This window comes from Thyridium curvatum (genome assembly GCF_004353045.1).
Source record: "Thyridium curvatum strain D216 chromosome Unknown NODE_41_length_360454_cov_79.457556, whole genome shotgun sequence".
In the NCBI taxonomy this organism is placed as follows: Eukaryota; Fungi; Ascomycota; class Sordariomycetes; order Thyridiales; family Thyridiaceae; genus Thyridium; species Thyridium curvatum.
This window is the reverse complement of record NW_022156796.1, coordinates 235075-250648: the sequence shown is the minus strand read 5'-3', so window position 1 is coordinate 250648 and position 15574 is coordinate 235075. Positions and strand designations below refer to the sequence as shown.

Here is a 15574-nt window from a genome sequence, read left to right as displayed (position 1 = left end):
CCACCTAGAAGTCCCACTAGCGCTCACTCTGGGCAGCTGCTGAGCGGGCACCCAGGTGGGGAAAAAAACCGCCACAGATGTACTTCCTTCGCCACGAGCAGGCCAGATGTGTGAGATACTACCTAGGTAAGTAGACAACGCAGATGTTTGCAGCGATGATGGTCGAGTAGCCCCCATGCAACCTGCGTAGGGGTGCCTCACGAGGGCCAACACGATTGTCGGCCACCCAATTGCTTCTTGCAAAGCAAGACGCTGGCAAGCCTAAGCTCCTCTTGTCGTATAACTTAGGAACCACGACCAGCACGGCCACCTCTGCCACGAGCTCCACGGGCACCAGCACGAGCGCCGGCACGACCTCTGGCGCGGCCTCTACCGCGAGGTCCTTGCGACTGTCGCTGCTGAGACTGCTCGTCCTCACCATGGTCTTCCTCCGCGTCCCGCTCGTTGCCATTGTGTGCAGGCATATATCCGCTGCATTGTCAGGCACATAGCAATGGGGAGTATATCCCATGTTGTACGACTTGCGCAGTCCAGGGTCACTGAGGATGCTCTGGGCCTGGTAAAACTTCCGGAAACGCTTCATTGGATCCGGTGGGCTTGTCTGGATGGAGGACTAAAAAACGCTTCTTGTATGCCTTCCTGATCTCGTCGGTGGATGACACTTCCAGAATGCTGTACAGCCCAAGGTAGTCAGAATTGGGAGAGGCACACTCTGGCTCCTTGGCCTTGGCCTTGGCCTTGGACTTCTTTGGCTTCTTCGGCTTCTTCGGTGGTGGCCCAGCCTCGGGAATCCAGTCGCTCGGAGGGTCCTCGGGGGGCTCCTCGTGTCCGCCCGCGGCATGACCTAGACAAATACTTAGCTAGAGATTTGTTAGATGGTGCATGACGAGCTCTTACCATTCGTTGTTGGTCTTCCGCTTCTTCCTGGGGGGGGGGGGGCTCCTGCTGCTCAGCCGATTCACCTGCTTGGAAATGTTAGCAAACGACACCAAAGCCGCCGAAGTTCTTGCACGGCGAGTAAGAGGCTCGCCATCAGCAAGCAAGGGGCACGTACCTCCAAGGCCGGCGTCGGAACCATCGCCGGCAGCATCATCCTCGTTGCCAGTGGGACCTTCGTCCGCATTCTCCTCCTCGTCCTCGTCCTAGTCGGCATCATACTGGAAGGGAGTCTCGAACTCCACGTCCATCTTTCCAAGCCCGAGCTGGTGCATCAGGGTGGTATTCCGATACTTTCTTTTGGAATATATTCTCGCAAAGCTCGTAAACTGTCAGGCCCTCCTTTGCTATCATCTCCTCAAGTGTCTTGATATCATCGAAGATACGGTCCCAAGTGATATTGATAGGGCTGGCCAGAATATCGACTTCCTGATATGTAATGGCTGATGTCTCCTAGAACATCACCAGGGGACGGAACCATATGGACAGGATGTAGAGATGAAGGTCGAGGTTGCCCTAGTCCTCGTCCTTCATCTCTAGCGTCACCCGTTGGAAAGTAAGGGATGCCACAATCGAGTAAGCCTTAGCGAAACGTTGCAACCAAATACTGCTGAAATCCGTGATGGACTTTCTATCAGTATGGTGCTTGAACCATGCATATTTTGAGTAGAGAGGCCCCTAGATCTCTCGGCTCAGCTCGAATGCGATGATGTGGCGTACCACTCCCCGTAATATCGGTGAGAGGCGGTTCTGCATCTCAATGAACCGAGCCTGTTTTGTATGCTGGACTCGCTCCTGGAGTTCGTGGTATGAGTTCCGCATCTTCGGAATGTCCAATAAAATCACCGGGATGAATCTTCAAAGCTGCTGCAAGATGGGAATTGTGGCCATGTATGCACACACACCCTTGTTGGAGATGCAGGGTATAGAACGTATCCATCGCGTCGGCAGTGAGCATGCCGTCACATGGGTACATATCACAGGCATGCAGGAGCCTATATTTAGCTTTGACTCTCAATTGAGGTTTGATCATACAAATCACGACCTCCACCTCGAGAGCTCATATATCGACAGGTGAACGGACGACAGGCTCTGTCCAGGTCTTCAAATCATTGACCTTGCAACTGTTCATACCTTAGATTTGATTCAAAAATGGTGCATTGTCAACGTATATATGACAGTCTGAGTTGAGGTGTAACCACAGAACAACGAATAAACAGAGAACACACCAAAAGATCGATCTACAATCTGGGTTGTTTCCTTTCCCTCTCGCAAGCGAGCAAACGCACCTCGGTCTTTCGCACAAGCAGGCGCAAACAACGCAAAAGACAGTCTAGTCCAAGCAAGGCAGTCTTTCAGCAGAAAAAGCATATGTCTCGCCGTGCTATGCCATGCCGCTTCCCCTTGGCTCGTCTTCCCCCCGACGAGGGGAAGAAGAAAAAGCCCAAAACATTCCAATAGATAACCAAGAAAGAACAAAGGAACAGGAAATGAGACGAAAAAGACAAAAGATCGACTCGAAGCAGTCTAGCTCTATACATGAAGCCGTAACAGGCAAATAAGATCATCAGGTCGTAACAATCAGGGGCAGGTCACCTTCACGCCTCGCTCTCCACACCGCTCTCCAGCGCCCTCTGCAGCGCCTCGTCCCCCTTCTGCACAATGGTCTGGTACGACGCAAACTCGTCACCCTCCTTCTTCTTCCTGCCCTCCCCGTCATCATCGCCGGCGTCCTCCGAGGCAGCGCTCTCCCGCCTCTGCTTCTTCCTCCCGTCCTTGCCCTTGGTCTTGGCCTTGGCGCCCCCCGCGCACTCCTCCGTGTCCGTGCGCGCGCCCCCGGCGTTGGCCTGCGCGTTGTCGAGGTCCTGCTCGCCCAGCGCGCCCATGCCGTCCTGCGACAGCTGCCCGCCCTCCATGACGACGCGCAGCTCCAGCCCCTCGTCCTTGGAGTACACGCGGAACCCGACGATGCAGATGGCGTTCCACGGCAGCGGGTCCTTCTCGTCGTCCGTGTCGTCGTCGGCCGCCTGCGCCGCGGCCGCGGCCGGCGCGGGGGCCGCCATGCGCGGCTTCTCCGAGAGGTCGTCGCTCGAGTAGAGCTCCTCCCAGTCCTCGACGGGGCTGTCGGACGAGTAGCTGTCCGAGTCGTCCTTGACGGCGGGCGGTGGTGGTGGTGGAGGAGCAGGGGCCGGAGCCGGAGCAGGGGCTGGAGTCGGTGCCTTCTTCTCGGCTGGGGTATCCTTGCTGTCGGACTTCTCCTCGGCTTTGTCCTCGGACTCCTCATCCTCGTTCTTTTGTGTGGCTGCGTCCTCGGGCTCATCCTGCGGCTCGGACTTCTCATCGGCCTTTTCAGACTCCTTATCAGACTTGTCAGATTTCTCGTCAGTCTTGTCCTCAGCCTTGTCCTCGGATTTCTCCTCGGTGTTCTCATCGGACTTGACGTCAGACTCGACCTCGGACTTCTCCTCAGAAGGAGCAAGCTCACGTGCCTCCTCAATCCGGGGTGTAGCCACGGGCGACTCAGAAGGCGTGTTAGCACCGGTCGTGAAGCCAGACGCACACCACGATTTGTCATCCTCGTCAGGCGTCTCAGCCTGAGCGATCTTGTCCTCTCCCTGAGACTTGGACACATCAGCCTCATCAGCCTGGCTAGCCTTGTCCTTAGCATTAGCGACCTCCTCCTCCTCCTCCTCCTTCTTCTGCGCCGCTTTCTCCTCGGCCTCCTTCTTGGCCAGAGCAGCAGCAGCCTCCTCGGCAGCCTTCTTTTCAGCAGCTGCCTTGACCTCAGCCTCCTCAGCAGCCTTCTTCGCCGCCGCCGCCGCCGCCTTCACGGCCGCCTCCTCCTCCTCCCTGGCCCGGCGGGCCCTCTTCTCCTCCTTGAGCTTCTTGCCCTTCTCCTCGTTCTTCTCCTTCTGCTTCTTCTGGATGTCGCGCGTCAGGTGCCGCCGCTCCCAGAGCTTGCGCCGCTCCTTCATCCGCGACTCGGACGCCTTGCCCTGGTCCTTGGACTTGCGCACCTTCGCGAGCTCGGCGAGGTGGTTCGCGGCCTTGCTGTTGGCCAGGTCGTACGCGTGCCCGACCTGCGCCAGCTTCTCGTTCTCCCCGCGCGCCTTGCACTCGCGCTTGACCACGTCCTCGACCGAGGGCGCGCGGCCGTCGCGCTCGGCGCTCACGCTGATGAAGACCGAGTACCGGCCCGCGGGCATGTCGGGCAGCTCGATGCTGACGGACCGGTCCATGAGGTAGTTGCCGTGCGAGCGCACGATGTAGGCCTCGGCGCCGGGGGAGTCGTGCTCGTGCACGCGGAAGTGCAGCCGGAAGCTGTACTGGCCCTGCAGGCCCTTGAAGTAGCGCGCGTCGAGCTGCGACAGGACCAGCACGAGCGGCGAGTCGCGCGTCAGCTTGAACTGGAACTTCTCGTTGTAGACCGACTTCCAGGGCACGTCGACGCCGATCCAGCGCTGGCAGCAGCGCCAGTCCGGGTCGCGGAAGAGGCGCGTGCGGTCGAAATGGGAATACTTGCGCAACATGTCCTCGTAAGATATCCAGAAGCTGCTGTCGGCGCCGAACGTGTGGCCCAGCTCCTCCTGCACCTCGGTCGTCCACTCCTTGGACCCGTCCGACCAGGCGCCCTCCCAGTTGCCCTTCTTGACCTTGCCCCAGGGGTTGCGCATCTTGACCAGCCGCGTGCCGTCCCTGAGCGTGCGCACCTCCATGATGTTGTACGCGTGGCCCTCTGTGATGCCTTCCCTGTTGCCGTAGCCGCCGTCGAGTAGGCCCGTCGAGCAGCCAAAGAGGAACTCCTCGTTGACGCGGCTCAGCTCGTTGTCCCAGAACTCCTCCGTGTCGAGGATGTCCGAGGTGAGCAGCTCCGTCGTAACTCCGCCAGAGAGATCTTCAAGAGCTTCACCTACCCATCCGCCCGTTAGACTATGGAAATCGTTGTGGGCTTTTGCATACGCCTTTTCTACAAGGGCCACCCAGGTCTCGTTCTGATCTTTGTTCTGGCCGAAGAAGAGGGCCTTGGAACCCGTCTGGTAGGTCCGGCGGTAGACGCGCTCGACGTCCTCGCGGTCGATCTGCTGGAGCAGGTCTCGCTGCATGGACGGCGAGTCCCAGCAGGGCGACTTGAGGTAGAGCTTGTCGTCGATGATGGAGTAGATCCACTCGCCGTCGCGGTAGAAGACGAAGCCGTAGATGCCGATTTCTAGACGTCTTATGTAAGTTCGCATTCTGAGACAGATGAGAAGGGCATCTCTCATAGAGGCTTTCACGTACTCTCGTTGTGCGCCACACAGATGCGCCTGATCCCATCCTTGACATTAGCAAGTCCACTGAAACCGGCGATGAGCCAGCAATTGCCGAGCCCGCCCTGCTTGACGTCCGAGCCGTTGATGTTCTTCATAAAGGTGGGCTTCTCAAAGATCTCGTGCACACGCTTGACGGCCTTGGGCACGGTTGCGCTGGGGTTGGTCAAGGTGGACGAGTTGATGTCGAATTTGGTTGAGCCGAGCGAGTTGAGGCAATTGCCCTTCTCCCACTTCAGGTCCCAATCCTACAGTTTCACACGCATTAGTCTCATTTATCCTCGTCAGAGGGCGTGGTTTGGCAATGCAATGTGTAGGCGCTCCGACTTACACCACCCATATGGTAGTAGTGGGAAGGAGCCAGCAAAACAAAACACACTTACCAGATCCCAACCGGGGTCCCTGTACCGCGTGTTGACCCTCTTGCACTCCTTGATGATCTTGTCGACCTTGCGGCGGCACTCCTCGGCCGCGCGCTCGTACCCGGCGGACAGCAGCTCGTTGCCCCGCTCCGGGCTCGCCGCCGGCGGGACCGAGTCGAACGACAGCACCGAAAGCGCCTTGCTGAACTTCTTCTGCGAGAAGCGGCTCCAGATCTTGTCGATCGACTCCTGCGGCGGCAGCTTCTTCTTCTTCTTCTTTTGCTGCTGCTGGTTATTGTTGCTGCCGCTGCTCGTGTTGCCGAGGGACTTGCGCGCCGCCGCCGCCGCACCGCGGGGGCTGCGCTGCTGCACGCCCGAGTCCGACTCATCCTCCGAAGCCGAGGAGTCGTAGGCTGCTTTCCTGCGGACGTACATCGTGTTTATGTGTGCGTATGTAGGGATATTTGTCTAAAACATAAAGGTCGGAGGATGTGCGACCTCAAAGGATGAAAAAAGATACTGGACGGAAAGGGAAGTGTCCAAACGTCTCAAATTCAGAGGGGTCTCTCCCTGTTGCTCCTGGCCCTCCTACGAAATGAATGATGGAAATGGGAAAAAGAGGATAAAACGTATACGGGTCACTCAATGGAAGAAGAAAGGAGGAGAGGAAAAGCCACGAGGTCGAAAGGTGAGACCGGGCGATAGCGGACTTGAAAAGAGATGGGGTAGCACCAGGAACGGCACCAGGTGGACGGAGATAGACAATGACTGGACCCTTGGCGGAATCCGACAAAGGGCGATCTGCAAAATCCAGGGTCCTTCAAGGGGTCGCACTAGGAGGGTCTGACTCGTGGGGGGATGGGTGGTGTGGTGATCCGGCACCAGCGGTCGGTGGTGGCGGGATGGGGATGGATGGGGGTGTGTGTGGTCTAGATCGGGATCTACTGTGTAGCACCGGCGCGCCAGGTCGCAATGATACTTCTTCTCTTCCAGATAAGGGATTTTCCTGGACAAGGAATGTCGACCACGCCTCGATATATGTAGTCACCGCCGTTTGCCTCTTTTCCCGGCCATCCCTTTCTTCTCGGGTAAGGGGGGGCCTCTGGGGTCTGGTCCATTGCTCATCCTCCGCCGCACGCACGACGCGCGTGAGAGGCTGTTGATGTTTGTCTGGGCGTCAGCCTCATCCCAAGGCGCCAGGCCGACGAGTTTCGCACCTCAGCCAACGGGATTGCGTAGACGCATGAGGACAGGTGACGGTAGGCCATCGGCTCCCGTAGGCGGCAAGGCCGCCTCTGCTGTCGCAAGCAGGAGCTGCGGGGACTTGCATGTGGCCCGGGGCCCAGGTTGCTGACCACTGACCCCGTTCCACAAGGGACTGACGGCGATTGATTCTTCAGGTGAGGCGCACAGCATATCGAGACAGGTGTGCAGCTCGCTGACTGGATCCTGGACTTGGGACGGGTCGTTGCAGCCCCCAATGAAATCCGGGGGGAGATGCAGGTCTGTCGAGTCCAGTCCTCTCTTTCTGCTCATTTGAGGCACGCGCGTGTTCCGAAAGCGGTCTTGGGCCAGCCAGACGCTTTGTCTGGGGGTGGAGAACAGAGAGAACGAAAAGGGGACTTGGTTGAGGCTCCAGTTCCCAAGCCTGGAGCCGGGAAGTGGATTACGGTGGACTCGTGCTCACAGCTCACGAGGCTCCCATGTGGGACGAACGATAAGATGGAGCAGGATGGCGCGGATGGCGCCTGCGAAAACGGAGTCTCGGCCACAGGGCTGGACGCTATTGGGGGGCACTGAGGGTCCGGTTCAGGGCTCACTCCCCACTGTATCCGTTCTGCATAGTTACCTGTTCCGGCCCCGCCGTTAGTTGCCCCTCATCCGTGCAGGACAGCGTTGATAGGACGTGTCGAGATATCGAGAAGGGCGTCCATGGATGGAATTGATCACAACACCTTGCGGCGAGTGTTGCAATGGGTCAGCACCCTCACGGCGTGTATATTCCATTCCTTAAAAAGTCACCGAGAAGTGCATCTCGTGCGCACAATATGTTGGGGGCCGCGAGAGGCCTGGCTGGGGAGGAGGGGGATCGACCCAAGAACTCGACAACGGACTACCCTTTTTTAGTCAGAGTTGCAGGCGCCAGGCACGCCAGTACGCCCGGATCGCCTGACAGATTGACGGTTGCTATTCTGTATTTGTCAAGGACCCCGAGGATCACCGGCAGTCAACATCCGCGGTGGGTTGTTCCTCTGGTAAATTCGGCCGTAGCAGATAACGTTGCTCGCCCTGTCTCTGTGTGTGCGTGTTGACAGATTCGCAGAGTCCCAACTCAACATTTTAACGCTGAAGGCGGATCCCTTCCCCGGACCAAAGAGAAGAAGCAGCTCCTGGATTGTGCATTTTCTTCCCCGCATCGCCTTGTTTTATGTGCCCTCTGGGCATTGATTCTCATAGGTGCCGTTGGTTGCCTTCGCTGCAACCCAACTGTTGGCCAGCCTGGTCCTGCATTGACCACAGCTCCATGTCCCTTCCTGCAGCTAGGCGTCCAGCCTGGACTCGGCCGGGCCAGCTGGCCTCCCTCGAGCTGTGCCGTCCTCTCTTGGCCACTCAGGATCGCTCAAGAGAAATCTGCACCTGTTTATTCACTACGCATCAGACGCGCAGGTGATTTCGTGGATATCCCTCCAACCTTCAAAGCACCAAAAGCAACATCAAGGCTGGCGGACGCTCGGCTCGATGACTGTGCAGCTTGGTCACTCGATGCACCGAATCAGTGGCACGCATCAGCACTTCGCGGCGTTGGCAGGTCCGTCCCCGATATTTGCCCACCCATCCTATCGCTTGATAACACCGTCGAGAAAGACAGCCAACCAGAATGCAGGAAAATCAGGATGTGACATGGCAGGCAGACTCGGCGGCGTTAGTGGTCGGGTTTTTGAGGAATTGCTCGCCGATTTCTGACTCGTCTTCCACGCCGGCGGCTCGGATGCCGCTAAACCCAACAGCCCTAGTGATTGGTCATGGCGAAAGGCAGTGAACGTTCAAAGGCAGGCAAGGTTGGGATTTAGGGGTTCGGGTTCTTCGATTAGCGCTTTTGCCATCGTCGGCAGTTCCATCCACAGACACCCGGAGCGCCACGGTCATGCGTGTACCCACTAAAGACCGCTGTTCTAGCGCATTCTCGTCACTGAGCCCGGGGACGTCTCCGCCGCCCACGTTTCCGTGCCTCGGCCGCCTCGTTTTTGTTTCGTCGTCGCTCGACCTACCAGCTGAGCCGTCCCGTTGGAGAACCTCTGAAAAGAGCATATCTGCAGGAGGCACTTGTGCAGAATGCAATATATTTGCCGTTTTAGGGAAGTCACCCCACAACCTCAAAGATCTTACAAAGCGCCCAGGACGAGAACGTGGCATGCAGGTTCTGGTGTGCTGCAACGCTGCTACTGGCTGGCTTGCTTGGCTGAAACGTAAGCGCCTGTTTGCATCGCATGGTATTCAAATACCTGTCAAGACCGACTTGGCAAAATTCCTCGCGGAAAAAGTATCGATCTCGGATGGTGTCCTGGTCATCAAGATGCGGGAGTGATTGGTACACGGGAGACTGCATCCCTCGCCTCGATTTCCTTCAGATGTGACTCTCCTCCCGTGTTGCAACTTCGCCGACCAGTAGTACCCTAGCCTCACAAGGAAATTTCTAGAGGTGAGGATCCTGTCTGCTGCTTTGAAAGCTGTTCTCTCCTCCACCACTCCCTAGCGGCATGTAGTGTGCGAGTCTGAGGTCAAAATAGTTGGTGGAAGCTCGTCGAGAGATCCTCCGATGGGTTTGATGCAGGGCCAAGAACTTCCGTCAAAGCCCATCCAACTAATTTGACCATCGACCATCGACCATCGACCATGAACTGACACGGTAAAGAGTAACCGCAGCTGGTAATGAATGGCATACCTCTCTTGGTCTTCCTCGGCGGCGCACCCCTCTGTATTGTGAGCGGGAGGTTCATCTTATACCTCGATACCCAGAGCTGTCAGAAAAGCAGGTCAAGCTGATTAGTTGTATTGACTCCGGCCACTAAGCCACTCAAGAGTCCTTGTTGCTACGTGGTCAATGATACTTCAGGAAGGCTGTCAATGCTTTAAATTCATGACTTTACACTCCGTGACAAATGTTGTGGGAGAGAGTCTAGGAGTAGAATCCTCCACCCCTACGAGAAGGGTCATTCAGTGACTGCTCCAAACGTCCATACTCTGCATCAAGCTCATCCTTTTCACTGCACCGCGTCGCGCAGTCAAAGTCGACAAGCAACGCCTCGCCTGCCCGGATGAGGAAATTGTGCTTGTTGATATCCCCGTGCTTGATGCCCAGAGCGTGCAGCCTGCCCAGCACAGCCTGGCAGGCTGCCAGGTCCTCCGGCCCAGCGGACCTCGCGTCGGCCACGTACTCCAAGATGAAGCCGATGACCCTCCCTTCTTCCGTCAGGTGGCCGAGGAACTTGGGGCCGAGCCCCTGCCCTCCGATCCACTGGTACGCCGCCGTCTCCGCCTCAAAGTACTGCGTCTGCCACGGGAACTCGGTGAACTTGACCAGCACCTCCCGGGCCCCGAAATGCGGGTGCGTGGCGACGTGGATGTTCTGGCGCAGGCGGCGGACCGTCGCGAGCTCCAGGTGGTCGATCCGCGTGCGGTGCCAGGCGTTCACGACCCCGGGCAGCTCGTTGCGCTCGCAGCGAGAGAAGACCGGGAGGCCGCTGGCCGGGTCCTTGGATACGTGGCCCTCGTTCCAGTCCCCCGGGGGGAACGGGGGCAGCGTCGCGAGCAGGACCGGCGTGAAGGTCCGGATGTCCTTGGGCAAGGCGCCCGGCGCGACCGTGACATACTTGACGTGCTTCCCGTCGACTAGAAAACGGTAATCGCTGTCGTCTTCCTCACTGGAATCCACCAGCAGTGCGAGCAGCTTGATGTTACTGTTGCGTGATGCCATTTGATGGTCGAGGGTGTTCAAAGAGGGGTTATGGGGAGAGTAGGTAGTCTGTTCGACAAGAAGTTCGCAGACTGACTGTTGTAGCAGGGTGGTTGGCAGCAGCGTAATTAGGTGAGTTTTGTACAGATGAAGCAGACCATGCGGAGTTGTCGAGTCTACAATTGCTCCAGACCAGAGCGACTTTGAAACTCAGCAGTCGATGCTGTGGGGATTCAATGGCGCTTAATTGAGACCTATGATATCCTGTCCAGAAGCGCCGGGGTGAAACGGAAACGGTAATAGAAACCCCCATGACCACTCCCTCGGGTCGAGAATCAGCAACAGGTAGTACGATAGAAGCCCGCCGCCACCGTCTGTGAAGAAACTGCGCTCATTGGGCTAGAGATCGTCATGGGGACATGTTCTTTCATCCCATGAACTGGTACTGCGGAAGCGAGAACAAACCTGGGGAAAGGTACAGCAAATTTACTATATCCATGCTTCCATCATCGTATCCCTCAATGATTCAGCCCGAGTTGTACCATATGGTCCACAAACTCATCTCCTGTGAATTTGTGCCTGAAAAATGGCCCTAGCCTCGCACTGTCTCTACAGGTGGCACAATGATATCCCCAATGGGCTGCGCGCCCCGACGAGGTGAAATAGGGTGCGGTAATAATAGACATGAACCGTATAGCTTCCTTATCCACGCGATCAATTCGACGCTCGGCCTTTTTCAAACGTCGAACGCAGACCTCCGATAGCCTGCCGTCCACGCCCTGGCGGTCGAACAGCCATCTCTTCTTCTTGACCAGCTTGGCACACGGCGTATAGCGTCCCGGTAGAGCGATGACATGGGGCAGGGAGTCTAGTTCTTCTCTGAAAGGCTCAACGTGACTGGCCCCGAGCGCAGCGGCGACGGGAAAGAATTTGAGGTCCCAGGTGAAGCAGAAGTAGCAGACGCGTTTGCAGGTGATGAGGTAGAGATAGGCACCGAACTTGTCGCAGGTCACACACTTGGTGCCGGAGAGAGTCTGGAACAAGTCCCTGCAATCAAAGTGCTTTGCGTTGATGCTGAGGATAGCCCGGAGGACATCGGCGCAGTTTTCAAACACTGCTCGGTACGAGGGTATCGCGTCGACGAGGTTCATGGCCTGGCGGTTCACGCGCCGAAAGGCAGTCAGAGACGGGATATCCAATCCCAACAGAATCTCGGTGAGGACTTCGGCGGGGAGTCGGTCTAGCGATCCCACTCCATACTTCGGCTGGCCGTGGTGCCGTCCGTTATCGAGGGGACACCGAGTCTCGAGCTGGGCATCATCCAAGGTGTGATCGACGCTTGCCAACTTGCAATAGCCATATTTCCTGACCTCATCCAGCGTGAGGAGTGAGGCCTCCATGATGGCGAAGGCTACGGTGAGAGACATTGGGCACGAGTTCGATCGCGTCTCGGTCGCCCTCAGGTCCAGGCAGGGAAATACGAGCAGTCACGTGGTTCCTGTGAGAAGCCATGACCACCTCAGGCCGAGAACTGTTTCCATTCACAGAACGAAGCTAGTGATAGTGAAGAAATAAGCGAGGACACTTGATTGTCTGTCGTGATAGGCATCTAACCGGGTCACCCAAGGCACGATTCCCACTGCTGTCTATCTTCAAAACTTCAAAATGACTTTCTCATGTCTATGTCTCAATTATAACTGTTTACCTTTGTCTTCACAACCTTTGACTTTAGATTCTAATCATTTCAATATTGCTGGTTAAAGCATCCCAAGATGGTCGCTTGTGCTAAAACATCTTAACCACGACACCCTTGCCTTGATCCTATCCCTCTTTTCTTCTTTGCAAAGCTTTGATAGCTTCTTCCTTTCTGAGGGACTTCCATGAGATCAACGACTTCATCACATATCTCGTATATGTGGACCAAGTAGCCAGCTTGGCATCATCAGACAGTACAACATAGCCTAGCTAAGGCTGCCACTAGAAAGGCGAAGAATTAGATTGAACTGGTTTGTGACTCTGGCAAGGTACGGCAGAAGATTGAGAACGGTGAAAAAAAAGGCAGGGGATGGTTGTAAGGATGGGACATCCAATTGTCGTTTTACTCGAACTTCACAAGTACGTACTCGTTCTTGTTCGAATCCAAGGCACTCGAAGATCTTCTTACTTCATACTCTACAGACAAAAAGCACCCAGTTAGACTGGTTCAGATCCATAATGAGAAATGGGTTCTTGCCTGACGGGCGTCCCCCCTTTGAGGTTGGCATTTGAGTACAACAAATAGAACACCTGCCACTTACTTTGATGGCATATGACAATCTTCAACTGATCGGGATTGTCTCAGTTGGAGGGATCAGTATCCCTTGCTGACTTGCCGTGCCGCCCTCCCCGACGCCATGTCTCGGAGCTGCAGCGCTTGGCGGCACGTCGAACCCGACAGCCACGGTCTCGGGTTTGCCGTGCCTGAAGAAAGGCGGTAGGAATGTGGACATGGCTGACAGCAAGACACAAAAAAGCAAAAATGGGCAAACCAGGCGGAGCTGCAATCGGGTGTAAGTCGCACAACCAGTAAGGCTCACGTCACCTCGCAATCATGTGTTTATCGTCACAGTTGCGTGGCACAAATTCCAGACGGCGTCCATCATCAATGCGAAAGGAATATGTTGGCATTAGTGGTGCTTTGAGACGGCGGGGGAGAGACGAGAAGATATGGAAACCCCATCCCTCCCTCCCTTCCTCCCTTCTATATCAACGCTCCGTGTATTGCTCCCATGTAAAAAGAAAACACCAGGTATGTCATGACTACATCATCATTCAGAAGTACACCCAAAAATGCAACTTTCTTTTTGCTCGCTCGCGCGGGCGCGCGCGCGAGTGCACACGCCCCTCCTTCGGCCCGGCTATATCAGCTTGGCCAGCTTGCTGCCGGCCGAGACGGCGGGGACCTTGCGCACGGCGCGGAAGCACGCGAGCAGGGCGAGGTTGACGAGGTAGGCGCCGACGACGACGCCGAGCGCGCCCATGAGGAACCAGGACCAGGGCCGCTGGCCGAGCCACATGAGCGCCTGCGTGTCCTTGCGGTGCCAGGTGCTGCTCTCGAGGTCGGTGATGTAGGGCCGCAGGCGCGCCGACGCGATGACCTGCACCGTGGCCGAGGGCAGGGAGGGCAGCTCGAGCAGGTAGTCCTTGACGACGAGGCTCAGGAACAGCGGGCCCGAGGAGAGCATGATGGCGCAGTAGGGCTCGAGGCGGGCCCAGAAGCGGGTGAAGCTGTAGAAGAGGGGCAGCTTGGCGATGGCGCCCGCAAAGGCCGGGTGGCGGGCGGTCGAGACCATGAAGTCGTTGGTGATGCCCGTGGGCAGGGTGGACTCGAAGAGGGCGCGGTGCTCCATGGTGCCCGAGTCGATCTGGTGCAGGGGGAAGGGGGCGTGGCAGATGGTGTCCATGTCGAGGTAGATGCCGCCGTAGTGGTGCAGGACAAAGTAGCGGATCGAGTCGGCGCGCTGGATGGGGAAGTCGTAGCTGTCCCAGGTCTCGACGAACCAGGGGTACTCCTGCTCTAGGAAATCGCGGGCCCGCTGGTCGGTCCAGAGCTGTAGTTGGGTGTACGTTAGCGATTTTGGTCTTCTTCTTTTTGAACGGATTCGTTCGACCCAGCGCCAACGGGACTAGCGCATCGACCGCCACCCTCCCCTCTTCTTCTCCATTCTCTCTTCCTCTCCATGAAGTGAATGATGCCTCAATGCATACCTTGTACTCAAAGTCGCGGTAGGTGTCCTTGCAGCTCTGCTGCGACTTGACCCACTTCTCGGGGATGTCGTCGGTGGCGGTGGTCTGGTGCAGGATGCGCGGGATCCTGCGCTGGCCGGCCTCGTCGAGGCCGGCGAGGGTGTCGTTGGAGAGGGTGACGTGCGGGGAGAAGAGCTCCTCGTTGCGGCGCAGCAGGACGATGAGGGGCTGGACGAGCCAGACGAGGAAGAGGATGATGGCGAGGTCGATGAGCAGCAGCCAGGCCGTGACCCTGCGCAGCCGGGGCGCCCTGAGGCGGCGGGTCGGGCTGCTGCGGCGCCGGGGGTCCTCGTCGAAGGGCAGCAGGGTCGCCGCGCTGCTGCGCCGGCTCGAGCTCGAGGGGCTGCTGCTCCCCTTCCCCTGGCCGAACTGGCCTACTGCGTGCCAGATGGACCGCATCGCCGGCAAACGGCCATGGGACGACGGCGGGCAGACAAACAGACGGACGACAGGCAGGAGCAGGAGGGTTGGTTAGCAGGGACGAGCAGTGAGGAGAGAGGCAGTCGTGCTTGTAGTGCTCGTGGTCGTCGTGGTCGCGGTCGTGATCGGGGACGGTGGCATTCAAAAGTTTGGGAGGAGCACAGGACGGAGATTCGTCTTTAAAGATGGACTTGACATTTGCGCTTTCTTTCTCCCCCCCCTCCCCTGCAGCCAGCACGCGTTTTAATAAATCTGCGGTGGGGAAACGCCCCCTTTGGCTTCTTGGCTCTTGGCTCTTGGCTTTGGGCTTTTCGTCCTGCTGCTCTCTTGTTGACCTGCAACCAACCTTGCCAACCCACACACCACCCGGCTTTGACACAAGAGCACACGCACCACACTGGAGGGGAGAAAAAGAGCAGAAAAGGGACGAAAGGGACGCGCACGCACTCCCCCCCAGCCGGCGCTCAGCCACCCCGAGACGCCAAGACGTGCCCTGTGGATTCGCTGTGGTTTCTTCAATTTAGAGCCTGGCACAACGTTTTGGCTACTTGGGATGGCGCGCTAGCGCTGGAAGGGGCATCGCCCATCGCTTATTGATGGCTTTTGTGGACCTGTTGCGTCAGGAATCCCACCCTGGACAGGGGCTGTTCCGTAGCGCGCATGGCTCTAGAAAGCCTAAGTACAACTAACTACTCAGCTAGGTAGGTGCTCAATGTAGGGCACTTGAGGTACTGAAGGGGGCGCCCGAATCGGTAGACAGCGGCTAGGAGCGCCAGAGGCGACGTAATCCTCTCGCCATGTTTCCTTCT

At 57.3% G+C, this 15574-nt stretch overlaps 4 protein-coding genes across 4 annotated transcripts; all 4 read right to left on the bottom strand.

Moving 5' to 3' along the window:
• Positions 1-284: 284 nt before the first annotated feature.
• E0L32_006995 (uncharacterized protein) lies at positions 285-1758 on the bottom strand (the record flags this gene model as incomplete). The annotated part of the gene is made up of 5 exons (XM_031141690.1): positions 285-471; positions 541-860; positions 898-962; positions 1055-1142; positions 1657-1758. 5 exons carry the CDS (start codon positions 1756-1758, stop codon positions 285-287), a joined length of 762 nt encoding a protein of 253 aa, XP_030994059.1.
• Positions 1759-2534: 776 nt separating this feature from the next.
• E0L32_006994 (uncharacterized protein) lies at positions 2535-6040 on the bottom strand (the record flags this gene model as incomplete). The annotated part of the gene is made up of 3 exons (XM_031141689.1): positions 2535-5143; positions 5215-5491; positions 5627-6040. The coding sequence occupies 3 exons, from the start codon at positions 6038-6040 to the stop codon at positions 2535-2537; spliced, it is 3300 nt and encodes a 1099-aa protein (XP_030994058.1).
• A 3742-nt stretch (positions 6041-9782) lies between these two features.
• On the bottom strand, positions 9783-11959 carry E0L32_006993 (uncharacterized protein; the record flags this gene model as incomplete). The annotated part of the gene is made up of 2 exons (XM_031141688.1): positions 9783-10651; positions 11173-11959. The coding sequence occupies 2 exons, from the start codon at positions 11957-11959 to the stop codon at positions 9783-9785; spliced, it is 1656 nt and encodes a 551-aa protein (XP_030994057.1).
• Positions 11960-13456: 1497 nt separating this feature from the next.
• On the bottom strand, positions 13457-14744 carry E0L32_006992 (uncharacterized protein; the record flags this gene model as incomplete). The annotated part of the gene is made up of 2 exons (XM_031141687.1): positions 13457-14149; positions 14307-14744. 2 exons carry the CDS (start codon positions 14742-14744, stop codon positions 13457-13459), a joined length of 1131 nt encoding a protein of 376 aa, XP_030994056.1.
• Positions 14745-15574: the final 830 nt, after the last annotated feature.